General features: G+C 41.9%; 1 protein-coding gene across 14 annotated transcripts in view; it reads left to right on the plus strand.

Annotated features, from left to right (window-relative positions):
• Nucleotides 1–19,467, plus strand: part of CAMK2D (calcium/calmodulin dependent protein kinase II delta) — a 117,888-nt gene that overhangs the window by 27,559 nt on the left and 70,862 nt on the right. For all 14 annotated transcript variants that reach the window (XM_050320730.1, XM_050320732.1, XM_050320738.1 and 11 more), the window contains one exon: nt 17,461–17,520. In XM_050320730.1, the coding sequence (XP_050176687.1) occupies nt 17,461–17,520 (60 nt within the window). The remainder of the gene's footprint in view (nt 1–17,460; nt 17,521–19,467) is intronic.

Here is a 19,467-nt window from a genome sequence, read left to right on the forward strand (position 1 = left end):
AAAGCAGGTGTGTTCATGGCTCAGCAAGGGGCTCCCTGGGTCTTCTTTTCCTTTCATTTGCTTGACACTTCAAGCTGTGAGTCCTTACAGGTCCTGCTGAAGTATTTCAGTGCTTCTGTTTCAGGCTTTTAATGTATTAAAATGCCCCTCTGGGCCCCTACTGAAAACACAACCTCATTAGCACATTTTTGTTTTGCTTTTTGACAAAGCGATTGCACATTGAAGGAATTTGCTACTCACACCAAGCTGCTAATTTTCATAATCTATCCAAAATACCAAGTTGATAAAAATAAACATATCTTTAGCCCTAAAAGATGGGTTGCCAAAACTGCTCGTGGTGGGTGGCAGCTCCTTAAAACACTTTTTGCTTACACCTGAAGCTGTAAAATAGCCCTTTTCAGGAGCACTGTTTCTGAACTCAGGTTTATAAGCCACTGGAGCTGGGAAATGTTGTGTTCTGTTGCAGAATTGCCACGTTCCTGGCTACTGCAATCAGATGCTTTAAGTGCAGAAAGTCCAGTGTTGAATGGTGCAGCCCTATTTAAAATATATGCCAAGTTACTGCTTAAGCAAAAGCATTGATTTTATTATGAAACAATGAAAACAGTAGGAAAGAAATGACACAGTACCACCAAAATCATGTTTATGCCAGAGTTGCTGAAAATGCCTGTGAATTCATGTATTTTTAGAGGACCACTTAGTGCAGTCTTAGTGGTTTCAGCCACTGAAATAATTTACTTTGGAATTGTTCTTTCTGCTGTAATTTTTGCTTGAGTTTTTGTGGATTAATTTCCCAGAGAGATAGGTCTTGCTTGTTTAAATCCCTGGTGGCCAGGCCTTTCTTCACGTAGCATTGTGTGTTATGTGAAAACACCGGTATGAGGGTGGGGAGAATGTTGGTGTGTTAGTTTGTGTGTCCCTCCTTTTTGTTTTTTATAGACCTATGTAACCCCAAATTTGTTATGATCTAGATATTCTTTTTACATTTGCTGTGTAATGTACCTCTAAGGAGAGTGGTAATTGCCTGTGTTTGTAGCTTCCTGCAGCTCCTTTTCTAATGCTTCTCAAAAGCTGCTTGTCTAAAGCCATTTTAAAGTTTAAAGAAATAGTCTGGATTTTATTATCAATAATTAATTCTGGTCAAATCTCTGCAGTGTCTGGGGAGGAGACTCATTCCCTGGTTGTACACACGTACATCCTGTTAGCACTGAAGGCTGACTCCAAAGGGCTGTTCAGCACTATTGGCTGGGACAACAGGAAACCCCATTTTACTAAACTGGAAAACTTGCTGGACCAGATGGTCACAACAGACTTAGGTTGTTCTTTAGTGGATTTGTGGAATTTGCTCTCAGTGAGCTCTTAAGTTGTGCCATGGCTTTAGCAGCAAGTTGTCAGAGTGGTGCTGGGTGGCTGGAGAGGCTCTTTCCCTGCAGGCACTGGGGGTGTTTCAGCTCACAGAGGCACAAGGCAATCTGCGATGCCTGCAAATCCTCGTTCTTTGGGGCTGCTGCAGCTGTAGCCTGAGGTGCCCAGGTGAAGAGGAAGCACTGCAGTCAAGCACCTTTTCCTTTTGTTCATATTGCCCGTACTCTTAACACCTCTGGGCTTTGCTTTTACCTTCTTGGCTTCTGACACTCAAGTTGGCACTTCAGCCCTGCTCAGTCATCGCAGGTTTGCAAATTCCACATCTCCAGCTGCTTTGATCAATGGGATGTGCTAAAGCACACTTAAACAGGAGAGTACTTTCAAGGTTGACTTTCATTTATTTATTTATTTAAACGTGTATGCAGGATTGTTTATGAATGTAGAACTGGGATTTCTAAATACACAAAAGTGAATGCAGAGGCCCAAAGCCTGTAACTGGGAAAGGGAAGTCCAGGAATGAGATAGGTAATTGTGCTTTGCTTTTTGTAAATTTCTTTCAGCCTGAAAATTAAGAGGAATACGCAAATCTTGCATCTGAAGTATGTCCAGCTCTCGTTTTTGCTCTCCAGCTCATTGATTGCTGATAATAAAATATTTTCACACTTTGTCTTGAGAACTTGGATCCACATAAGAAATACCTTCTTCCCTTTGAGAGGGATGTTTTCCTGAACTTTATTTTGTAGAGAAGTTATAAATTCAGTTGATTGCGACTCATTCCTGGTAGAGGACAACAGGCTGTTCCAACAGGTACAGGAGGGAAGGCAGTTGGATGCAAGTAGCTTGCACAGCCAAGTGTTTTGTGGTAGGTCTACAGGGGACCTTACTGGTTTCACACTGAAACCCACTTGACTGAAGCTTAACTTCTGTGTGCTTAAACCTCATCTGCTGTGAAGCTGCACAGTAACTTCTGGTGATCCTTTCATAGGCTTTCTGCTCTTAATCTGTATGGACTGTGTTTTTCTTGGCCTGTCATGAATAATGAGCAGTGATAGAAAATGAAACAGTACCTCTGAAAGCCTGGCAAGTCTTTCTGCTGTTGTTACACGGCCCTTGCCAAGGTGAAGGCTGAATGTTTTTGCTGTAGTGTCAATACCTCAATATTCTTGCATGCTGACCCAGTTTCTTTTACAGCTCACACTGTGACCCTGTCAAGGCTGGCTTGGCTGGCAACAGCCAGGGGTCAGGAGTGAGGGCACCTGTGCCCAGAAGCTCAAAGGAAATCCAGCCGGGTCTAATAACGTACAATTCAATTAGTAGCCTAATTTGGGCATCACGAAGGATGAGAAATGTGTGTGTTCCAGAATGAGATCCTTGCCAGTAATAGAAGGGTCAGTTTCCTGCCTCTGGGCTTTAAAAAGTCTCAAGAATAGCATTGACAGTCCAGTAAAATTGGGGTTTAAAGGTGGAGTTTTCCTTCTTTTAAGTCTTTAATACTTTAGCTATAATATAGGTAAAAGGATTGGGTTAGTTTTTTAATTCTTAATAGGAATGTTTTTTCTACTTTCTGTGTATTTCTGATGATCACTGGATTCTTTTTTCTTCAAAGGCCAGGACAGTAATAATAAATATTCTCATCTCATTTTTCGGTGGTTACTGGATGTTTAAGAAACTTTTAAGTGCAAGTTCCTTTTAGCAGCCACCTGAGAATGTTCTGTGACATTGACACAGGCTCTGGTCGTAGCTCGATCCACAAGAGACAAACCCTAGAGATCTTTTTTAGAAAACAAAATTCTTAATATAATATTTTGTCTTATTCCTCTATGCCTGATAGTTGCAGAGGTCACCAAATCTTGCCTGGTATCTTTGGACTAGGTTTTAAAAAGAGAAGTAGCAATTGAAGAAATTCTCAGGAGAGTTACAGCAGAAATAAAACCAATAAAGATAAATGAGCTAAACATTGCTTCAAAACATCCAATTAAAAATAAAAGGCAACAGAAGGGTTTGTACAAACCCCGTGGGAGGAAAACGTGAAGCAAGACGTGTTCAATAAATCTTTTGGGCTAGGCTAAAATATATGGAAACAGTTTACTTTGTGCATATGGGTTTCTTTTACACTGTACCACTGCTGCTTCAATGGATTCTTAAAAAAAACCCCAAACAACCAGGCAGCAGCTTAATTTGTGACTGCTTGTAATTTGACCCTTGAGGAGAGAGGCAACAAAATAGATCATTTTCAGTGTCTCTCTCAGTATTAGGTGTCTGTGCTACCTCTGGAACCAGTTTGTGGTGCTGAACAGTCTTTTGGCTGCAGACACAGATACTGATATTGTTACGGTAAAAGCTGGATTGTAGGATGTTTGAGTGAATTTTAATTAGATGGGAAGCAGCTCCAGGAGCCAAGTTTTTGTAGCATGAGTCATGATTTGCGTGCTGTGGAGCAGCTCCATCAGTGAGAGTTCTCCCAGAGTAATGACTACAGTGCTGGCCCCATGCCAGGGAAGGGTGCGAGTTTCTGGCTGTGCCTACTGAGGTGCTTGTTAGCTCTTTTCTGACTAAGAGCTCCTCTAAACTCTTAATTGAAAACACAGTCTATCTTTTGAAAAGTGTTAAGTTCAGGAACGTGCAGAGGTAATGGTGCCAGAGATATCTGCAGTGGTAATGAAGATTTTGGTGCTATGTTGTCTCTGCAGACCACGGTCGGTGCTATGCAAGGGTGTGCTCGCCCTGCACAGCAGAGGTTTTGTTTGCAGTGTTGAGGTGTGGGAGCTGGGTGGGCGAGGGCTGGAGGCGACTGTGTCCATACACGATGCATAATAACCTTGCCCACAGTTGAGCAGGAACACAGGTTATGATTCAGGCTGGAAGAATGCGAAAGTGAGGCAATTCCGAGTCATGTTTTCCATGGCACCGGCACCGGGTTCTGCTGCGCAGCGTAAGGGAGTTTGTCACACTCCTCATGCACAAGTCGAAGTTGCCTGAGGAGCAAAAAGGGGCACATTCCAGAGGCAAATCTGATCAGCTGGATTTGTGATACTAGTGCATGTTCTGTTCACTAGGTGCAACAGTAAGTGCCAGAAACCAACCTCTATCCACCCCTACTCTGGGGAATTAAAGGTATTTGTGCTGGCAGCCTCATCGTGGTTGTCTTGCTGGCCAGGATCTGTCCTGATGGACCTTTCCTTCATGTGTGCTTACCTGAGCAGTCACAAAATGGTACCATGTGCAAAGGTGTGGAGTGGCTACAGTTATTTTGGGTATCTCAGAGCAGGAAGTTCATGGCAGATTAGCCAGGGTGTTGCTAATAAAACAACAATTACCTAAGCAGCAAACTTCTTTGCATTCTTAACGTGGGAAATGTCTACTCAGTTGCACAAGTGGAATGTTGATGTACCAGGAACGTGTGTGTGCTCTTACTAGTTCCTGTGGTGGCATGAAACAGGTAATTCGCTTTTGAGCTGGGTATTGCAGAGCTTGGTTTAACATCAGTCCAGACTTGGGAGCCCTCTCTGGAGAATGCCTACAACTGTTCTCTCAAGGACTGAGGATTGGCATCTTCACATGGAGCGCTTGTGTGTGAGGACACTGAAGCCACGTGTCCATGACAGTGAGCTGCTGTGGGATATCCCTGGGGGATTCCTTCACCCCAGGGCTCACGGAATTGTTGAATGGCTGAGGTTGGAAGGTACCTCTGGAGGTTGCTCAAGCAGGGTCACCCACAGCAGGCTGCCCAGGACTGTGTCCAGCTGGCTTTTGAACAGCTCTAAGGACGGTGACTTCATAACCTCCCTCCCTGGGAAACCTGGGCCAGTCTGTCACCCTCACCCTAAACTGATGAGTTGCGCTGGGAAGAAGCTGAGATTTGCTTTGTGTGTTATCAGTCCTTTCTGTGCCAGTTCTCCTGGATGTTTTAGAAGAAGAGAAAGTTCTGTGGTCCTTTTCTGTACTGAACTAAGAAGTCCTTTCATCTCCCAGGCTTTCCAATACACATTGTGTATGGCTATGAGCTCTTGGAATTAGCTGAAAGGACTGTGGGCAAATACAGTATATGAGTGATGAATTTCTGTTTTAGAAACTTGCTATAATAATGGTACTATTTCCCCAGTGCTTTGCCAGAGATTTAATTAGAAGTGGCAGTTTTAATTAAATAACACAACTGGAGGCTGGGTTATTTCTCTCCTCTGGTTCCTTCTCGGTTTCAGCAGAGAGGTGTTTTTTCTGCAGTGTATATTGTAAGTAGAATATTCATCTGTGCCATGGAAACCACATGAAATGTGGCTGTTTAATAATAGTGGTGCACAGCATCCATAATTTAAAGTATTTCCACTAAATAACTTTTTCAGTTATCCAGCAGATTCCAGAAAAGCAATGACAATACCAGAGGCTGAAACTTAGAGGGAACAGGAACCGAACAAAACACTTTGTTGTTGTTGTTGTTGGAAATAACCTCTCTTTAGTTGACAGATTTTCTGTTGAGTAAATTGAAATTCTACCCTTTGACTCTGAATTACATTTAATTCTTGTGGTTTAGTTGTGGTTTGGGCTGCTTTTTGGGGGATGGGTTGTCTCAAGTGTTTGCTGTTTTTGCCAGTGCCCTGTGCTGTGATTTTTCAAAGCCATACTTGCATCAGGAACTGGGATTTGGCAGTAGAATACCTCTAACATACCCTCTCTAATTGAGTAATAAAATTCCTGACTTAAGTGACTACATGGATATTTAGAACAAATTATGTTGTTGTAAATATATCCTTTTACATTTATTTTCTCTAACTCATCAGGCTAATCAAATTCAATCATTTCCCAATTAATATTGATTACTTACTTGCTTTCTTTTGTAACGTCAGTAGGATGCTGTGCAATGATTACCTTTGAAAATGTTCCAGTTTTACTCTTTAAGACAGCTAATATCAATGATATTCCAGTTTTTCCCTTTTAGATAGCTCATGTTAACCACGGTGCCAGAGTTTGGAGTCTCTGGAATATTAGAATATCTTCCCTGGGTTTTTATTTACAGAAAGAGGGGATAAACATTCATTATCTAGATGGACTATTGACTGGGTTTGTTATATCCCTGAGAGAGTGTGGTTTTAAAAGATTGATCATATCTTTACCTCTCTAAGTGGTGGCAGGGATGAACCTGACTACCAGTTATCAAGATTGGAAAAAGATCACTGCCTGTGAACCACTGATACAATCAGAAAGCAGGCAGCAATGAGAATAATATGGGTTTATTAATGGAAAAATCCTTGCAGCCGCCTACAAATAACTTTGATCTGACATGGAGCCAAGAAAAAGGGGAAAAAAAGATTTAATGCACTGACCCAGGAAAAACTCAGCCTTTACAATAACTAATGCAATTCTGTGAAACCTGATACAGAATATAGATGTGTAAATTTGGGGTACTGACTGACTGTACGAATATAAAGACTGGAACTAATCCTCATTCCTATGACAATATTCTAATAATCTAATATTACAATTTATGACATCTGCATCAGAAAATTAGACTGTCTGCATAGAGTTTCAATCGGGCAAAGCAAGTAACAGATTGTTTTCAGTGGTATCAGTATTTACTTTCTGACAAAAACTTACCCACATAGACTATACCCATTTCTTGGATTACCTCATAATATATCTTATAATTAAAGGAGTGTATAATTAATGTCTTCAGCATAAATCTCTTCCACTAAGATGCCATGATTCTTAACCCAAAGTGCTGATCCTACACGACCACTTAAACTGAGCTTATCCCCACAGCAGAAATGCCTACTGCTCATCACTTATCAACACAGCTATCCAAAGTGCAGAAATTCTGACAACAGGATGTACTAGGACACAGCTGCACCTTTTTTCTTATATCAAACTGACCAAAAAGATTTTCTTTTGCTCACTCTTCACCAAAAAAAAAAAAAAAAAAGAAACCCCGTGGAGCATTAAAATCCCTCTTCTCTTCATGATTTTTGGTTTCTATTAGAGTTTAAAACTCTTGTTGCAGAATGTAACCTCTGGGCACCTAAAACCTTACCAGAATAAGCTCTTCTATCTTAACAAGAAAGATCAAGAGACTGTTCCCAGAGACAAGAGGTGTTTAAGGTCTTTGAACTAAGCGACAGAGAGCTTTGAACCTGCTAAGGAGATGAAGGCCTTCCCTAAAAACTTAAGCCCTGTTCCACATAATTTCTAGGCAGCTCAGGGGCCAGGGAGAACCACCTAACCACACAACCTTGGAGGAGTTTCTGGGGTGTGCAAGGAACACCTGGTAATATTAAGGCAGGGAGCTGCTGAATGGGGATTTTTTCACTGGCACAACCTGAGCCCATGAACTAACAACTAACAGCCCATGTCAGATTTCATTAAGGAACAAAACCTTTTCTTTGTGCTCCTTTATCACAGGAGTGCCGGGATTTTTAAACTGGTGTGAGGAGGGTTTGCACACAAATGGGCTGACAGCTCCCTGCTGACTTAGGCAGGGCATCGCTGTTCGCACACGTTCCACACCACACAAGGACACGGCTCTGGAGGTCTCCCACCCCAGACCACAACCACGCCTAGAGCTGCAGACCAGCAGGACAGGACCCCTCCAGCTTTGCACTGGTTCCCTGAATTCTTATTTTTTATTAAATCATCCAAAAGAACGTATCTGCCCGAAGCAGAAGTTCTGGGGCCAGTCCCCAGGCTGCACTGACATCATTAAAGCTGTGCATGTGCCCAAACAAAGGCACCAATTCCATGCACTGTCTGTGCATGGAACAGTAGGCAGAGATGCTTCCTGACAGGAATACAGGTTGTCCAAACCAGCTTTGCCCTCTCACTTCTAAGGGATAAAAAGGACCTGCTGGAACCCATCTATGGATGATGTTGCTACAATGCAGTGGCACTGACAAAGTTAATGGAACTCTCCCTTGAGAAATAAATGTGTTGCTTGTAGTAAAAATATGTAAAACTGAAATGTTAAGACTAAGATAAACCCTTCCGTGGGTGCAGATTCTAGGCCAAAAAAACCACAGAGCTGCAAAATTTGCTGTGGGGTAAGGTGTGGGGGGAGAAAGAAAAGGCATCAAAGAAAGTTTAAATTTCAGTAGCATCAAAATGTCAGATGTGAAGCCTGGGTGACTGAAACTGCAGCCACGTTCTTTCTGTATATCTTTATATATATATATATATATATAACCCTGGCAGTTATGCAAACTAATCTTTGTAGTTCAGAGAAGGAGACACACAGGTTAACAGAGCAAAAAGCCTCCCCCATCACCACCCTGATTTTGTCAACTTCACTGACAACTGCACAGAGCACACTGAAGTACCCTGGGTCTCGTGGAATGTAAATATTTGTGGTCTAAGGGTATGCTGTGTATAGGAACAGTGCTGCAACAGAGACTTGCTTTAAGTCCAGGAATGTGGTTTGTACACAATCTAACTGCACCAAATGCATTCTCTAAGCTCTCTCTGAGGAAGCATTAAGGCTCTGGAAACAGTCCAGTTCTCTGTCTTAGACCTGACCATTTCTGTAAGTTGAAGTCGTTATTGGGTGTCCTGGTTTCAGCTGGGATAATTTTCCTCCTAGTGGCTGGTGTAGTGCTGTGTTCTGGATTTAGGATCAGAATCTTAGCTGCTGGCAAGAAGTGTTTACACTAATCAGCTTCTCACCCCACCCCACCAGTGAGAATACTGGGGGGCACGTGAAGCTGGGAGGGGGACACAGCCAGGACAGCTGGCCTGGACTAGCCCAAAGGACATTCCATACCACATGGTGTCATGCTCAGCATAAATACATAAAGTAAAAAAAAGGTATTGCTTGATTCCAGCAAAGCTTTGGACACTGTCTTCTATAACATCCTCAGACAGAACAAGGGACAACAGGCACAGGGACACAGGAAGTTCCATCTGAATACAAGGAAAATTTTCTTTACTGTGATGGAGACTGAGCTCCAGCACAGGCTGCCCAGAGAGGCTGTGGCTTTTCCTTCTCTGGAAACACTCAACCCCTGCCTGGACACAATCCTGTGCAAGCTGCTCCAGGTAAACCTGCTTTACCAGGGAGTTGGACTAGGTGATCTTCAGAGGTGCCTTCCAACCCCAACCATTCTGTGACAAACTTGGGGCAAAGCTGGCTGGGGGCTGCTGCTCAGAAACTGGGTGGGCACTGGGCACTGAGCAGTTGCACCATGCATCACTTGTTTTGTATATTTTAATTCTTTCCTCATCAACCTTGCTATTATTTTTTCCCCTCCTTTTCTGTCTTATTTAAGTATCCTAAACACAACCCACGAATTTTAATTTTATTTCTTCCTATTCTTTCCCCTGTCCTCCTGCAGGCTGTGGGAGGAGTGAATGAGTGAGGCTGTGTGGTGCTAAACCACGACAGTGGGGACCAACAGTATTACTAAGCCTCTGCTTGAGCTGGTTCTTATGAAAGACAATTTATAGACCTTTAGCAATTTGTAACCCATTCATTTTCAGCTTGTAGGATAAAACAAGAACCACATTTATTCATATAACAGCACATCACACAGCCCTCCGAATTTTCCATTACTGAGTTCACGCTACAGCAATGCTCCCAGAGAAACCTCACTTACCCCTCCACTATTCTTAAAGAAGGCAAATGCTAAGGAATACAGGGCTTTTTCAAAATGACTGTTCCAGCATTCACTACCTGCTCCTGGGGAGACATTTGAAAGCAGTCCTTACTTATTCCTCTCTTGCAGGTATTTATAGCTCAGAAAGTGGGACATTCTTATAATAAACAATTACAGACACTGCGAGTACTCATCTGACCCACCCCACCTAATGTTTCTGAGCAGAGCCACGCCAGGTGTTCATTGTTATCAAGACATCTTTTCCATGGATACCCGGCTCCATAATGGGTAGGAACATGCAACAACAATAGCAGAACCAGTTCTTTTATTAGGCCACTGGTCAAAAGCATCAACAGAGCAGAAATCAGGGCACCGAGGATGCCTCCAGTTATTTCTATGTTCGCATACACCCTTCTCTTCAACCAGCCTTCTGAATATCAAGGAAAGGCAAAATATATTAATTCAGGATGCTTTGTAAAATAATGGATAAAACCCACACCTGTAGAGCCTCAAATTCTGCCCCAGGGCATTGGGAAAACAAAAGGCACGTTTGTGCTCAGCTGCAAAGGCCCAACAATAGCAGTTCTCAGCTGGCTGATGTTCCTGCAGGGCTTTCTTGCACTTCCCGCCCGCTTTCTGTGTTAATATTTTACCATGCCCAGCGTGCGAGAAATTGATAAATGGACGCAGGGACTTCATTCTTGCCTACAAAGCACACATTAGAGACAGATATGGTGAAGTGTCTTCAGGCCACTTTATCAAGACCCTTTAGCCCTGATTTCTATGACACCTGTGACCCAAAGGTGCAGGGTATTGCTGCGTTTCTTTTGTTTCTGGCAGCGCTGCTGAAACCCAGGAGTCCGTGACTTCAGTGAGGTGACAAAAGGAGTAAAGACAACATGCGATGTTATGGGCAAAGCACTGAGTCCAAATGATTTCACTTTTCCCCCTGATTTATGCTTAATGATGTCCACAATGAACAGAGAGAAGAGACCAGCAGAATGGCAAGAATGGGCACTGGATTTTACTCAAACGGTGGTGAGTTTGAGCTAATACATCCAATTTTTTCACCTTTTTATACTCCATTTTGCTGTAGATTGAAACAGCCAGCTGGCAATTCACTCACTTCACCCTCCTGACTTAGAGAAGCAGGAAAAGTATGACTTAAAGTCTGAAACTGCTGCATTGTCCCAGCACCTACACTGGCACAGGTGAAGTCAACTTTAAACAACAGTCCCTAGAGAACAAAGAATAGTTATTCTTTATATGCATTTTGCTTATTTCTAAGTTAAACATCCTCATTAGGTTAGAAGAGATATATCTCCATTTTTAAAAAAAATTAATTTATATACACATTAGTTGATATACATATATGCATTAATTGATGTTTCCTATATAAAATATATGCACAATTATATACAGTAGTTTTATATCTCTTCTATATTTTAGATACTAAACAAACAGCACATGTACTGAAACCAAGTGCTGTGAAACTCTGCAGTGCCAATGTAAACAGAAAGGTGCCAAGAGCCAGAAGTGCGAGTTTGATCACCTGGTCACCTCCATCTGTTTGCCAACCAACCTGCACTTCACACTTAACTCTGTGTACCCTGTGTCCCATCTTGTCTTTTAATCTGATCTCACGTCCAGTGCTGCACCTGGTACCACCTCCCTGAGAGATCCTGATGCAAGTGTGACATCTGCCTCAGCAGGAAAGCCTGAAGGTGCTTTTCCCCCTCAGCCTTCCCCTCGCTGACCCTTTTTGTCCCCACACCAGTGTATCATCCCTTGTGACTCAGACTTGCCAATTCTTGCAGCAAATGGTCAGCCAAATCTTCTTCAGCCATTCCCCTTCCACCCCTGAGACTGCTTTAGCACAACACACACTGCAGCCCAAGGGCAGCTCCCATTTCCCACATTTTTGAGGAATACATAACAACTGGAGTTGCAGGGTGCTCACCGCCTTTGTGCATCGTACACATTGACAGCTGTGGAGAATGAGATTAGAGAGGGAGGTGTGAAGAAAACCCTAAATGCATCTAAATGACCTTCTGAAACTGGGACTGAAACCATTTGCAATTACAAAACGCTGCTGAATCAGCACTTGAGGCCCATGAAGCATCTGTCTGAAAGCCTTCCTACCCATCCCCTCGTGCACTGACAAGTCAGTCAACCAAGCACTGAATCTTCGCATCCTTCTCCCACGTATTTTCACATACACCAACACTGACAAGGAGTCTTATACAGCTGGTCCTGAATGAATAGCTCCAAACCATAATTAGGGAAAATATTGTTTCTGTTTCTTAACTCATTTCCTGCCAAAAGTCACAGTAACTTTGCAGTTTGCTTGGGTGCTCATTAGGGCTGAGTCAGTGCCAATTCTTCTTACTTTCAGCTCCTAAGATCTTTTCTCCAGTTCAGAAAAATGCATCATCTATGAGATGCCTGGAATCCGAGGCACTGACTCAGCACTAAGGAGCACTAAAGCATCTCAAATACTCTGCTGGAGAGGGATGGGCTGCAGGACATCCTGGAGTGCCTTGCTGAACTCCAGTCCTACAGATCCCATCCTAACCCCATTAAATCCATGAAGAGCATTAGAAATTCTCAACAGACTTGTGTTTGGCAACTGAAATTTCGGAGGCATCTTCAAGTACCTCAGGTTCTGAAAGAATGCTGTGAGACGCTCACAAGAAATACTCATCACTCTTGCAAATGTTAGAACAGCATTGTCTCATAGTTAAAGAAAAAAAAGCCCCTCAGATTACTATAAAGCCAAAAATCCCTGACAGCTACAGCAATACACAAACTACAGTAGCAGATGATCTTTTGAACTTGAAATAAATCGTGACCTGCTGACTGATGCCAGCTAATTTTAATGTAAGTGAGTAATTACTACATGTAGGACTGGTACCAAGTCATGACCTAGGACAGCCACTTGGCTGGAATACGCATGAGTAAGAAACTGATTCTGAAGCTGCTGCAAAGAGCAGACTCTGAACTCTGACTTTCAGTTCTTTACTTTGGCAATGCTTGTTTTCAGAAAGCCTATCAATGCTCACCATCTTTTGCCCTGATGTCATTTCTAGAACAAGATGTTGCATTCATTGTTTGTTTGGGAGGGAGAAACTTCTTTATGTTTTTAAACAGAAGATGACCAGAGAGGATGTTCAGTTCACTGACAGCTTGGGATGAAAGAGTATTCCATATTTAATAGAAAGGGAAATTCCATTGTGCAGAAAAGGTCAACAACTTTTATTTCCATTATTTCCTGTAGTCACTGCTACTTTAAAACTAAACATCACACATGACTTATCCTACCAGAGAGTAAGAGCTTCTTTTATGCAAATCCACTTGAAATCACTGACATTTATCTTAATAAAAGCTCATGGACTTTAACCTCCTAGGAGGAAACAACTGTAGAACTAGAATCAAGTCCAAATAGAACAAAAACAATGGTTTGGCAACTACAGTGATGACTCAGAGGAAATTTAAGCAGCACATCAAAGCCGAAGCTTTTCATAACAAAGAGAAATGCTAAGAATACATAAGCACATGCCCACAGGAATATTTCTTCACAAATAACAGTAGGCTGGACTAGTGTTATAGGACTAAAGATACTACTGCATTAATAAAAATACCCTAACAGCTAAAGCTCAGCCTTTACAAAATAAAAGGTCATAAGTAATGTAGGTATTTAATTCTACTTGCCCTATAAAAAGCCAAACCAGTAAAAATAATAAACTCAGAAAGGAGTTCCACATTAAGTTGTAATTTGATTGTCTTCCTTCCATTGCCTTGTTTTAAAACAAAGAAGTGGATTATGACTAACCCACCGTATTATTTTGTTTCTGCTCTGCCAAGTTTCTAAGTCTTTGCTCAAAATAACGGCAAATCTCCTCCTCAAATACCATGTGTATGAATAGCTTTTAACCATCTGAGGCTTTATATTCCAGCCATCTTTGATACCAGGATCCTGATGCTGTGTAGAGGCCATTGTTCACAAATGGAGACTCTCTTTCATAAAATAACCTAGAATTTCTAAAGCTTTCTTTCTTCTGCATTTGCTTTGCTGCTTCTTGAGCTTCTTACTTGTATTTTTCATTTAATGCCAGTTTCTCTTCTAGACAGTGTAGGAGGCCTCTTTGTAACTGAGTCTAGGTAATTAAAAGAGCAAAGGAAGCAAGTATGTAAATGTGTGTGTGTGTTCCTTTTCATTATGTGTGTGGCTTTAAAGCTTGGCTTCCTCTTCCTCATAATCATTTCTCCCATTTCTGGGTAAACTGGCAGGTAAATACAATTTTAGCCATGAATTATATGCTGTCAAAATTGAGAGGAATTAACTTTTTGATTTCAATAAGTGACCTATTACTGGATTTATTTTTTTCTAGAGCTTTTCCTCTGATACTGCTGTAACATAAACATGTTATGGCAGATGCTACCACAGACTCCCTCAGGATTTGTGGTGGGTTGCTGCCTGCTAGGTAGTTTCTCTGGCTGTTCTCTCCATGGCAGGACACTTCCTTCCCGAGGAACTGGGTCGAGCAGCACACCTTACACCTCAGATGTTTGGGAGCTGAGTGCTCCAAGTATTTCGGTTCAACCTGCCCTTTGACATTCACCTTTAGCTCACCAGTAACTGAGACCTGGCAGAAACCAGGGGAACAGAAATAGATATTTATGTCCAGCATTTGCAGTTGCATGGGCTTGTAAATAAGCTGAGTGGAGAGAGGAGGGAACACAGCACTCCCTGAAACTCGTAGAAGAAACACGCAGGTTTTAAAGGAGAGGAGGGTACCCCACAAAGTTAAATTTATATTTCGTTCCCCTCCAAAAACTTGCATACTGAAAGACTTACTCAGAAGGTTTCTGAGTAACAGTTTCCTCTGACAATGCTAAGGAATATTTTAATTCTTTGGAAGTGCAGCTGTTACCTTCTGGATGGTGATGTCCACTTAAATCCCTGACCCAGGGAGTATCTGATGCTCTTTGTGCTGCCTCATGGCACAGTGTGTGTACTGGGAGGTACCTCCAGTCACTGGCATTTCCTTTACAGCAGGGGTAATAGCAATTATAAAATAATGAGCAGACAGCTCATTATTCTAATTCACATGGCACCAGAGACCACCTAATTGGCACCTGTCAACATACTAGTTCAGTTTGGAGGGAAAATCTGGGACCATTGCAATGCAGGCAATAGTGGTAATGATGATGTAACCTTTAGATGCTGCAGCACATCCAGCAGCATTTCTGAGTAAGATGTTTTTGTGGTGACTTGCAAAAAGTCAGGCATTTTAGTCAATACCGTTCTTCTTATATCATGCAGTCACAGTTTAGCTTCTCCCCAGACCTGGAAGTGGTCAGCCCTGGTATTTGTTATTTGAGCCCACTGTCATGTGTGTAAGTGAGAGCTGAATATTAATGTCAGCGTAGTGTGCTTTTATCCTCTAGTAGAACGTGCTCATCAGTTATCCTGTAGTTTTATGGCACAGCCTGGAGCATCTCCACAGGCACAGCCACCTCTGACTGGGTGCTGTGGCCACATGACACGTGGGGCATGTCCTTGCTTTGACACGGAAGCTGAAAGTGTGAGTAACGATTGTGTTCGCTGCCTGCTTTTAATTGTGAGCTCTTACAGCCTGGAGCTTTGTCTCTAAGAAAACATTAATTCATGAAGGAAATGTATTTTTTTCAGAGAAATATAATAGCTGTAGCATCAGACTTAGCATTGTGAAGTTCCACAGGCAAGAATTTCTGTAGCTGAATAAATGAAGTATGCTGTTCTGTTACAGTGGGTGTCATTTCAGCACGCAGCACTTCAGTCAGTATTTCAGTATCTGAACATGTGCAGATACCCTTTATTTTGTTAAGAAGTTGATGCCAAAATGTGATGTCACAGTGACGTCAGTGGGAGCCAAGAGCTGCCAGAATCTTGCAGGTTTAGACTTGTGGTTTTCAGTTAAATGAGAGAGCTCCATCTAGTTTATGCTCCGTCAGCTGAGAGTTTATTTCACCTAGTAAATTGTGAAGTAACAGTTACTTGTCTGGTTTTTTCACCTTGTTTAATTTACTGTCTGTCCCCGGCAACAGGAGGAACAGTTGTCTCATGTTGGCCGTGGTTTGTATGTGTTTGTACTCCAGGTCACCTCACCCAGGTGGTGCCTTCCTGCTCTGGGGGTTAAGGGGGCTCTCAGGTGGGGTGAGATGACCCTTAAGGTCCCTTTGAACCCAAACCATTCTGGGATTCTATAAAAGCAGTTAACCAACCAACGAAAATGTTTAGGGGATGTGAGAAATCAATCCTATCCAGTACCAGTTCAGAAGCTGTGGTATAGCAAAGCAATTTCAAGTGTTTATACTCAAAGTTGGAGATGAAGTTCCCTTTTATATCCGTGTTATTCCTGAAGAGTCGACACAGGATGTTTTTAGCACTTCATAGAAGACTCTGGGACACCTTCCAGGTTTTTGGCTCTGCTGGCTGATTCTGTGAGTATAGATGGAGGTGGTACAGAACTGCCTTTCAAAGCAGAGCTGGTAGTGCCCTGGAGATACAGCTCTGATGCCAAATGACCAATAGTCCCTGGAGTGGTTTCTTCTCCTGAGACACTGATCCCATTTTCATGTTTCTCCTAAGCCCAGCCTAGCTCAGTTTGCTTTCAGATCATCTCCTGTGTGCTGAGTGTAATGTGGCAAGGGCTCAACCCACGGTTGGGTTACAGCCAGAGCTGATTGACATTAAGGGGCCGTAACTGGATATGTCTGTGCTTGTGTTTCAGACTTGCTGCAACTCAATTTCTCAGCACAAAACCTCAGTGCAAGAGTTAAAGTTCCTAAAAGAACTTTCACCTTAATCATGCAGATTTTTAATTTTTTTAATTTTTTTTTTTTACTGTCTGATTTTTTTTATTTGTTATGAAGATGAATGAGTTAAGCTGACTTAAGATTTTCTCATGCAATTGGTGAAGACTCTGAGACCTCACAGGATATGATGGTTCAGCTGGCAAGTGGTGACTAGCTCAAGAACTATCCCAGTTCTTACAAGAGTATAAAAATAATCTGAACTTTTATCATATGCAGAATTGATTCCACTTGTTCCTGTTGTTAGAGTTGACTGCAAATATTGGGAAGTACAAATGACAGAAAAATTGAAGTCCTCCTTCTTGTTTTTTCCTCCAGATTTAAAGTTTTGTTTTACAGACTTAAAGTGCTAAGTGTTTTAAAGATGGTGTTTGCTTTTTCTATTTTATTTTAAATCTGTTGTTATAGATCTTTTAAACCCAAATATCTAAAACTTACATATCTAACTGTCTGGGTACTTTGCAGTAAGGACTGAGCTTTTTAATTTTCTTTAAAATGTGTTGCTCAATTATCAACCCTTTAGAGTTGTCATCCATGTAAACTTTTTCTAAACTTGTTTGTTCCATATCACATGATGCTTTTTTTTTTGCTTCTCTAAAGCAAACACACTGAACTGTGTTAATCTTCATACTAAAAGCAATTGTTTTGCTTTCCTTTGTTGCAGATCACCAGAAACTGGAAAGGGAAGCCAGAATCTGTCGCCTCTTGAAGCATCCCAATATTGGTAGGAACTTTTCATTGCTTCATACGGTGTATATCAGTTTAGAAAACTGAGGGAAAATGCAAAATAATGAGTACAAATAGCAGCTCAGAGAAGTCCAGGGCAAATATCTCCAGGCAGGACTATTCCTTCATAATCTGCTGCTGCCCGTGAGTTCTGCTGTGGGATGCAATATCCTGATGGATCACCAAAAGCAGCGTGCACTGTTCCATCTTTAAGCTTTTGCTCTCTATGCCAAGTGTTTGGGGTTTTTTTGTGCAGGGTGTAGGAGGAGTTATTTCTGCCCGTGACTTCTGGAGACCTGCAGAAGAATTTCAGCTAACAGGGTATGTTGCAGAATGTGGATAGAATTGTTCTTACTGAGATGCTTATTTTATAGTGTATCTTGTGTTTGAGAATCTGTTCTTCTGCAGGAAAGACAGGTGGATGCAGAAAGCTCTGCTCCTTTTATTTCCACAATTTCCATGTGTTTTCTACTCATGTAAAGCAAAGACGTTATTTGGGAGGGTGGGGTGTGTCTGTCTCCTTCCTTTAGAAACAATATAAACAGGTAGGTACCTTGATCTTTAAGGAACTGTAGCTGCGTTTTTCAGTTTTCCAGACACTGAATTAGATGCCAAGGGTATCACTCACAAGAATATTTGCTGTATCTGAGGCTTCTGCAGAAGGGTGGGAATTTCCCATCCATTTTGTTCCTCTGTCCCCAGAATGTTCTGTGTATGTTCTTGAAAGTTGTCCCCAGAAAAACTAGTAATCTCACTGAATGTTTTAATCAAACACATGCTTGGCACTCCAAAAGCACTTGGCAGTCTGCTTGATCTTCCTTCCGGTTAGTTCTCCTCCTTTTCGTTTTTAATTTGGAAGTATTAGGGACATTTTTAGATGAATATAATTGTTTCGTGCCTGGGATAAAATCAGCTCCTTCCTTTTAGTAATAAACATGAATTGAAAACAAATGTACCACTGTTCCAAACTGAAATGTCAAGTCTCTGAAACAGCTCCCTTAAGCTTAGAGCTTTCACATAGAAATTCGTTTAAGGAGGAAGAGTAGTGATATCTCTGGTTTTTTTATCCCTACTGAAATTTTTGCTATGTAAAGTGGGGAAAGGCCAGGGCATGTACAACTCCTTGTGGGGAGAAGGTGAGGTTGTGGTCACACATCTGGTGCTATCAGGCTCCAAAGTCATTCACTTTGCTGTAACTGGAGTATATTTGTGAGCTTGAACAAGCCAGGGAAGATGAATAAAACCCAATAATAAACAGAAGCAGTGGAAGGGCTGAAGAGCACAGAGCTGAGCTGAAACAAAAGTCTAAATTGGAGCCATGTGATCACGTGTCTGCAGCTTGTTGAGTAGCTTGGACCAGTGTGGGATGTGGTCCAGATGCTGTGTTCCACACGGAGTATTTATATTTGTGAGGGTGTGACTTGGAGTGCCAACAGGCACTGGCAGCTTTGGTGACAGGCAGGTAGGGTTGGAAGTCAGCACTAATTCTGTGCGTCACCACCTGCACCGAGGGGTACAACTCAAAGCATCACAGACACAGTGTTCTACCCCTGTTCCAGAAAAGATGCCGTGTTCTGGATCTGCCTGACAGAAGATTTTTCATGGCCTGGAATTAATATCCCAGGGTTTGGCAGCAGGCGTTGTATTCTGTCATCATGTGCAGTTTGTGCTGTCAGCTGTTCTGCCAGCTCGGCCTGTGTATCTGAAAGAAACTTGTCAACAATAAGTTTAATTTAGAAAATAAATAAAAAAATATAAATAATAGTTTTTTAATGTGATTTCTAGAGGAAAGCAGAGATCTAGTGTAATTGATTGGGCAGTTTCTCAAAGTTGATATCCCTGCTTTTCTGCATTTTCCTCCAGTGTAGCTTTTTTTTAGTTCCTTGTCTTTTTGAATTCCACATTCATTGCAGGGCACAGACTTCTGAAATCCCAATTCACTAAT

The sequence above is a fragment of the Myiozetetes cayanensis genome, unplaced genomic scaffold (genome assembly GCF_022539395.1).
Source record: "Myiozetetes cayanensis isolate MyiCay16 unplaced genomic scaffold, myiCay2020 scf24, whole genome shotgun sequence".
NCBI classification, from domain to species: domain Eukaryota; kingdom Metazoa; phylum Chordata; class Aves; order Passeriformes; family Tyrannidae; genus Myiozetetes; species Myiozetetes cayanensis.